This window comes from Myotis lucifugus, unplaced genomic scaffold (assembly GCF_000147115.1).
Source record: "Myotis lucifugus unplaced genomic scaffold, Myoluc2.0 scaffold_741, whole genome shotgun sequence".
Classification (NCBI taxonomy): domain Eukaryota; kingdom Metazoa; phylum Chordata; class Mammalia; order Chiroptera; family Vespertilionidae; genus Myotis; species Myotis lucifugus.
The window spans coordinates 131107-139390 of record NW_005871789.1 but is presented as its reverse complement, the minus strand read 5'-3'; the positions used below and the strand labels follow the sequence as shown (position 1 = coordinate 139390).

Below are 8284 nucleotides of genomic sequence, written 5' to 3'. Positions count from 1 at the left end.
CTGACCGGGAATCGAATTGTGACCTCCTGGTTCATAGGTCGATGCTCAACCACTGAGCCACACTGGCTGGGCTGATGATCAGCTTTTCAGGTGGGATGGGACCTGCCTCCATTGGCCCACATTCCCATCGGAACCATCAGAGCAGGGCCCCCGCTTCCTTGCGACCAGGCAGCCACATGCTCACGGCGCCACGTCTTCCGCCCCGATGCCAGGTGCCACCTGACCCCGGGGCGTCCTTCATCTCCCTGCCTTCCCTTCCTCTAGGAGCTGGTGGGCGAGGTTTTCAGAGAAACGCTCAGCGAGGAGGAGGAGGAAGACTTTCGACTGGAAGGTACTGGACTGCATTGCTTCGTTCCCAGGGGGCAGGGCGGAGGGGATGGGGCCGTCTGGTCTACCACATGCCCTGCACACCCTCCAGAAATCTGTGGTCCAGGCCGAGGGCAGGACTCTGGGGGGAGGGCTGAGGAGCAAGAGGGAAGTGTGGCCCCCACAGTCCAGGCCCAGAGTGGAGCCGGGCCACGTGGGTCCCCGGCCCGGCCCTGCCGTGTGGCCGCAGTGGGGCCTCGGATGGGCTGTTTGACCGCAGCTGCTCCGGAGGGAGTGAGTGCAGTGGCTCCTCACCGGCCCCACCCACAGCGTCAGGCTTGCAGTGAGCACTCCCTCCCGGAGCCGTGCCGTTCCCCGTTCTCCGCTCGTCCACTCACCTGGAGCACACGCGTGTGGGCACCCCCTCCCCCCTCCCCTCCCGCCTCCCCTCCCTCCTCTCGGCTGTCCCGCCTCCTTTCCTCCAGGGGAAGCACCGCGTTGAAGAAAGAACTAGGACCTAGAGGAGGGGTTGGACGGGGTTGTCGGTGGTCAAGTTGTTCGGCCCCTTCCTTCGAACGAAGGCTCACACAGGAGCCCGGGCCGTAAAGCGGCGAGAGCAGGCGCAGACACCCGTCACGGATAGAAAGCACGTTAACCTTAACGGAGCAAGGCCGCCGGGCACCGCTCTGTGCTTCCCTGTGCACACGTGTAGATGCTCATGTGTGTGCTGCTGTGTGGCTAGAGGCCTAGACCAGCGATGGCGAACCTTTTGAGCTCGGCGTGTCAGCATTTTGAAAAACCCTCACTTAACTCTGGTGCCGTGTCACATAGAGAAATTTTTTGATCTTTGCAACCATAGTCAAACAAAGACTTATATTTTTGATATTTATTTTATATATTTAAATGCCATCGAACAAAGAAAAATCAACCAAAACAATGAGTTGGCGTGTCGCCTCTGACACACGTGTCATAGGTTCGCCATCACTGGCCTAGACAGACCAGAGCAGCCGCTCCCGGGCGCGGGAGGAGGAGCCTCACGTGGGAGAGAGTGGTGCAGGGGACCGTAGCGTTAGCTGTGACCCACGCGTTAACTTTTACGAGAATGCCGCCCCAGGTTCCTTGGGAAACGAAAGGCGAAAGACGGCGTTAAACAGGGGACACAGAAGTAAGTAAAGCCGGGAGCGTGGCTGCTCTGGCTGCTGACCCGAGAGAGGCTGGGCCCTGTGCGGGCTGTGGCTCTCTGGCGCCCGCCCCAGGGCGCGGGACGGGCTGTGACCCGCAGGCCACCGCACCGCGAGGCAGGTGCTGTGGTTTCTGGCCGCGGGGAAGCACCCACCTGGCCCGGAGCGGGTGGGGGTGGAGGCTGTGGGTGTCCCTCTGCGCGCCGGCCAGGGAGAGCTCTCGGAATCCTGAATCTCTCCTTTGTCTTCCTGTTGGCCAAGTTCACTGCCTCTTGGCGGGCTGGCGGGCTGCGCACGGGAGGAAGAAAAGGCCATCTGAGGCAGGAAGATGAAAAGAAGCCTTTAGCCATCCCGGGAGAGGCTGGCTTTCGCTCCCGCGTTGTTATGTAAAGCCGGCCCTAATCCAGCGTCTTAGCCGCCTTAACCGGCCAGCTGGGAGCACGCACACGGGGCGGGAGATGAAGGCCGGGCCGGGGGCGCGGGGCCGGGCTGCGGAGTTCCTTTTGAACTGTGGGGAGAACAAAGTCCACATGGAACCCAAGCCCCAGCCGGTGGGGTGTGGCAGGGGCGGCAGGCGGCTGGAGTGGGGCGCAGGGGGCTGATGCTCTAACCACTGAGCCCACCGGCCAGCTCAGGTCCACCTTTCTTGATGACGGACCCCCGGTGGTTTGGTCATTTCCTTGTCCAGTTCAGGCAAAGCCTCTTTTCAAAGCCTCTCCCAGTCAGGTGACCCTCTCCCTCCGCCACCAGGCCGGGTGTATGTTCCCCTCGGGCCCTGGGCCAGTCCACCCAGACACCCAGGGGGAGGGCTCAGCCATCCATCGCGCTGCGCAGCCCTGGGCGGGCCTCGGGTCCCCTCACGTGGAGCTGGAAAGCTGAGGATGGAGAGGGGTGGAACCTGTCAGGGTCACACAGCCGACCGAGGACAGAGCTCCGGCCGCGGAGTCCTCATTCCAGTACCTGAGGCGGCTGGGGGCCCTGGAGTCTGAGACAGGGAGGCGCTCACTGGAGAGCAGCAGGGACTCCCACTGTCCCCCGACGGAGGGGGCAGGTGGGCCGGGCGCTGGCTCCTCTCCCTCAGTGCAGAACCATCACCCCCTGCACCCCGCAGGCCCCGAAGGCCCGGGTTCGCCCCCACGGCAGCTCCCCTCAGGTCCCCTCTTCCTGCGCGCCTGCACCTCGGAGACTCTGCCGCCGTCACATCCCGGGAGGCGTCCCTAGTTCCAGGTGGTTCGGGCTCAGGTTCGAAACGCTGAATTTCAGCACAGGTTCCAACTTGGGTGGGGGTGCGGGAGGGGGAGGGGGAAAGGGACATGATATTTTTAGCCCAAAGAAGGCTCCCCCCCCCTCTGTCCCTGCCCCGGCGTGGCCCCCTCCCTCCCTGAACACATGTCCCTTCTCAGTCCGATTTGAACGTCACAGCCAGAGGCCGTGCGCCTGATGCTGCAAGGAGAGAAAAAGGCCAGCGAGCTTTGGTTGGGAGGGTCTCTCCCCCGCTTTTTCCTTTTAAATTTATATTTTTATTGATTTTGGAGAGAAAGGGCGAGGGAGAGAGATACAGCAACATCAGTGCCGGGAGAATCATCGATCAGCTGCCTTCTGCGCCCCCCCACTACTGGGGATCAAACCCGCAACCCGGGACTTGAACCAGCACCCTCCTGGTCCATGGATTGGTGCTCAGTCACTGGGCCACACTGGCCTGCTGCTCTCGTTTCCTGTTGATGATGATGACGAGCCACAGGCTCTGTGCTATACATCGGGGCATCCACCGCTGAAGGAGGGGCCAGTTAGCTGAGTAACGGCTACCACGGTGTGATACGGGCTCCCTGCGCAGGAACCCTAACCTCGTTCCGGGGGGCGTGGAGGCGTGCTGCTCAGAGGTGGGGAGGCCCAAGCCGAGGACCCAAAGGATGAGCAGGAATCGGAGAGACAGAGTGAGTGTTCGGGGCAGGGGTCACAGTGTGAGGGTGGGCCGGGTCAGGAGATGCAGAGCAGTTCCAGGGAGGGATGCGCTGAGAGGCAGTCGTGGGCGGGCGATCCTTTTTAGAAGGGAAATGGCTTGGTCAAGTTTGCTTTTAGAAAGATGTTTTTATTGATTTCAGAGAGAGAGGAAGGGAGAGGTAGAGAGAGAAACATCCATGATGAGGGAGAATTGTGGATCGGCTGCCTCCTGCACGCCCCCTGCTGGGGATGGAGCCTGCAACTAGGGCTTGTGCCCCGACCGGGAATCAAACCCTGACCTCCTGGGTCATAAGTCGGCGCTCAACCACTGAGCCGAACTGGCCGGGCTCGAGTTTGCTCTTTAAGCTCAGTCCTTTTGTCAAACGTGAGCAGTGACACAGCCTGCGTGACGTTAGTGAGAGGAGCGGGGGGAATAGCGTGTGTTCCCACTCACTTCACCCGGGCCCGGGTACAGCCCTCGGCCGCGCAGATCCCTGCATCTCGGGGACCCTCGCTCCCCGGGGAGAGCCTCCTGCCCAGAACACAAGAAACCATTTGGCCCGGAATGCACACACGATACCGTTCTCTTTTTACACGCAGCAGATTAGCCCCCTAATTATATTTGGCATCGGCTAATATTAAAGTTCATCTGCCTCCCCTCCAACAGCTGCTGTCGGGGGGCTGGGGAGTCAGAAACATCCCAGCAATCCACCCCGAGATGGAAATATTTGTGGCCGATAATCTGTGCGAGGGCCATTAAGAAGGGGCGGTGGGTGTGCTCGGGCGAGTGTGCGGAGTCCAGCGAGGAGGCCGTGGCCTGTGTTAAATCTGACATCGTGCTGAGCGCACACCAGGCGACTGGGCCCGGAGAGGTGCCCGCCACGCCTCGCAGGGTCCAGGCATTTCTGGTCTTCGCTGGGGCCGATGTAGTCACTAGCCTGTGTTCTAATTTGCGTCTTCTTCCAGAGTTTAATGTCAACCAGGCCTTTCTGGATTGTGTTACAGTAAGCCGGCCTTTGCTGTACCATTCAGGGTCTAGATTTAAATATATATACTATAGTATATATATTTTTTATTGATTTCAGAGAGGAAGGGAGAGGGAGATAGAAACATCAATGATGAGAGAGAATCATTGATCGACTGCCTCCTGCACGCCCCACACTGGGGATGGAGCCTGCAACCCAGGCCTGTGCCCTGACCGGGAATCGAACTGTGACCTCCTGGTTCCTAGGTCGACGCTCACCCACTGAGCCACACCGGCCCGGCGAGACGGGATGCGTTTGGACAGCATTCCGCCAGGGACAAATAGCGTTCGTGCGAATCAGGAGCAGGGGCCCCTCCTCACCCTCCTCACGACACCTTCGCCATCTGTTCCAAAAATGTCCTCGCCACCCACAGATGTGCACCGCCCAGCACGGGCACGCGCTCCTAGAGCCGTACCGTGCACGGCCTGCTTGGCACAGCCAGGCCCCCGGTGCCCCCAGAAGACTCTGTCCCCGAGCGAGGCGAGGGAGGAAGAGCCCAGAGATGCTCGTCCTGCGGAGGAGGGTGGGGAGCGGCGGCCCGTCTTTCACTTCACAGCCCACCCTCTTCCCATGCTGTTGGGTGGCACCAGCCGTCAGCACCTGGTGCTGGATCAGCCGTGCCATCCCGGGCCATCCTGCTCCCCGGGCCGCTGTTTGCCAGGGTAAACGGTCCCCGGAAAGTGGCCGAGGCTCTCCCAGCCCGCCGTCCCCAGTGAGCCCGGGCCTCCTTCCCTGGGGCCCACGGGTGGGGTGCGGATGGGTGTTTAAACCCGGATCAGAGTAGCCACCGTCCTCTCTGTCCCGGGTGTCCCCAGCACTCCTCTCTCTCTCTGCCTCCCCAGCCCCTCCCTTTTTTAAACGGGGGGAGGGGGAGGGGAAGAGGCTGTCTTTGATCTCCGTGGAGGAAAAAAGTCTGTTCTGTTCAGGCTTTTGGCTAACACAACAAACAGTGTTTAAAATTTAACTTTGCTTAATTAATTAGTAATTCTGTTTAATGCTGTCTGATCTCCCTCCAAAAGGTATTCTGAAGCCTGAGAAGGGAACATCAAAGGGAGCGGGTGAGGATGGTCAAGTAACGCATTTAATCTGGCAGTTGCCGGGGGTGGAGCGATGCCAGGCTGCAGGAGGGAGTGTGGGGAAGCATCATCTGCTAAACACAGCGGCTCTGCTCCTCGGCCAGGGAGTGAGGAGGGACAGAGTGAGGAGGGACGGGGAGCTGATTCAGAAGAGAAGGCCAGCGTGGCTCAGTGGGTGAGCGTCGACCTAGGAACCAGGAGGTCACGGTTCGATTCCCGGTCAGGGCACAGGCCCGGGTTGCGGGCTCGATCCCCAGTGGGGGGCATGCAGGAGGCAGCCGATCCATGATGCTTTTCTCTCATAGATGTTTCTCTCTCTCTCCCCCTCTCCCTTCCTCTCTCTGAAGTCAATAAAACCATATTTAAAATATTTAGAAAAAGAAAAGGAGGCCCACCCACTGCACCAGACTCCTCTGAGCTGAGGACGGGTCTGAAGGAGGCAGCGCGGACATTTCTGTCCATGGCTCCCGTGCATGGCTGGGCAGGTGGTGCGTGCACCGGGGCTCCCAGTGGAGCAGGTGAGCCGCAGGTGGGTCCGGGTACCCGGTGCGGGTGAAGGCTGCGTTCGCCTGCAGCCCGGGTCACAGACTTCTCTGTAAAGGGCCGGGAGAGTACGCGTTTTTGGCTCCATGGACCCGACCGTCTCTGTGGCAACTACTGGACTCTGCCATTGTGGAGGGAAGCAGCCATACACAGTGTGTGTCCGAGCGACTGTGTCCCAATAAAACTTTATTTATGCAAACAGGAGGCGGCAGGTTTTGGCTCATGGGGGCGTGGGTCCGTCACCCAGAGGAATCCAGAGGCAAGACAGGCTTTGCTTTTCTCCTCTCTGTGCCTTTCCTTCCTTCCTCCTCTTTCACATGAGCAGTATCTCCTGTTGCGGCTGGGCCTTGCAATTGAAGTGTGATCAGACTCCCCCTGAAATGATGCCCCCCAAGAGATCATCTCTGGGAAAACAAGTCCCTGAGCTGCACAAGAAGGAGTCAGAGACAGAGAATGGGCTCAGAACCTGGTGCCAAAGCCCGTCTCCATGATAGTTTTGTTCACGGAGGTTGGACCCTGGCAGCCTGTGGCAGGCACCATTCTCCCTCCTCCAGGCCGCCCATGAGCCAGATGATGGATGGTGGATGCATGGATGGCAGATGGATGGTGGATGGATGGATGGTGGATGGATGGATGGTGGATGGATGTTGGTGAGTGGATGGATAGATGGTGGGTAGATGGATGGATGGATGATAGATGAAGGATGGATGATGGATAGATGGATGGTGGATGAGTGTATGGATGGCTAGATATAGATGAAGAATGGATGATGGATGGTGGGTGGATGGATGGATGGTGGATGAGTGTATGGATGGCTAGATATAGATGAAGGATGGATGGATGGATGGATAGATGGGTAGGTGGGTGGAGGGCGATTTGTTCTGCACGGGGATGGCTGGGGGCAGGTGCTGGTTTGGCCTCGTTTGGTTCCAGAGGGTCCATGTGGAAGTAGAAGCATGACCCCTGAGTCCCGCCCCTGACCCTGGCCTTGGGGTCTGTAAGGCTTTGATCGGTGGGTTCTATGACACCTGCCTCCTCTAGCCATTGGGTAGGGGGCAGTGAGAGGGTGAAAGGCCATCTGTGGTGGGGCAAGGGGGCGCTGACTGTCCTTGTTCCTGGCCCCCGGGGCCCCAGGGCAGGATGGCTCCCAGTCCTCCTACCTTTGTGTGCCCGGCCCCTGCTGGGAAGGACCCCCTCCAGGGGTGTCTGGGTGGTTTTCTGAGCCAGGATGGGATGAGGCCCTGCTGGTGAAGGGAGGACAAGCCAGGCCACCCTGATCTGCAGAGAAGACGCGGAGCGGGGGAGGGGTGGGAGGGACGTCGCCCTCCCGGGAGAGGGGAGAGGAGGAGAGGCAGGGGAGGACCTGAGGGAGGACAGGCTGTTTCTGCTCGGAGGGGAGGAGGGGGCTCCGGAGGAGAGAGCGGGACAGAGGTTTCTTTTCTTTGGGTTTTATCAAGTGGAACTTGAAAGGCAACATTGAACCTGAAGGTGGTTTTCTGATAACTTCCCTTTGAACTTGAAGTTTGGTTCCGATAAGCCTGGACGGCTTACATCTCCAGCCAGGACCTCCGTGCAGGGAGGCAGCGGCTTTGAAGATGGAGCTGGCCTCTGTTTCTCTTTCTTCCTTTCCTTTTTCTTCTCTGCAGCCCCCACCCTGCCCTCTGGAGCGGTGTGTGTGTGGGGGAGGGGGGTGAATAAAGGATGTTGCAGGTCATGATAGCAGCGTGTCCCCCGTGGGCAGAGCATGGGTGTGCCCTGGAAGGGGGCCCCCCCTGGAGCAGCTGGACAGCCCTGGAGGGCAAAGCCGCTTTGACTCCAGCAGGTGGGCAGGGGGGCAGGGAGGGGCCCCAGCACGAAGCCTCACACGTCCTCCCTTGCCTCCCCCACAGTGGCCCTACCCCCCGAGAAGACCGACGGGTTGGCCAGTGGAGATGAGAAGAGGATGGAGAAGCTGAGCGAGTCCTGCCCGGGCTCCAAGAAGCAGCTGAAACTGGAAGTAAGTTTCCTTCCTGGCGCTGGGTCTGGAGAGAAGGGTTTTCTCTTCTCGTTGGTGCTCTTCCTCCTCCTCCTCCTCCTCCTCCTCCTCCTCCTCCTCTTCTTCTTCTTCTTCTTCCTCGTCTTCCTCGTATGATAATTTAACAGTAGTAACGTATACTTCGAAGAAGCTGACGCACAAGGTGAATACGGTAACACAAACGAAGACTGATTCAGA

General features: G+C 59.5%; 1 protein-coding gene across 1 annotated transcript in view; it reads left to right on the top strand.

The window, feature by feature from the left end:
- Positions 1-8284, top strand: part of NKD1 (naked cuticle homolog 1) — a 17967-nt gene that overhangs the window by 397 nt on the left and 9286 nt on the right. Inside the window, exons 2-3 of the mRNA XM_014448011.2 lie at positions 265-331; positions 7962-8068. Of these exons, the coding sequence (XP_014303497.2) occupies positions 265-331; positions 7962-8068 (174 nt within the window). The remainder of the gene's footprint in view (positions 1-264; positions 332-7961; positions 8069-8284) is intronic.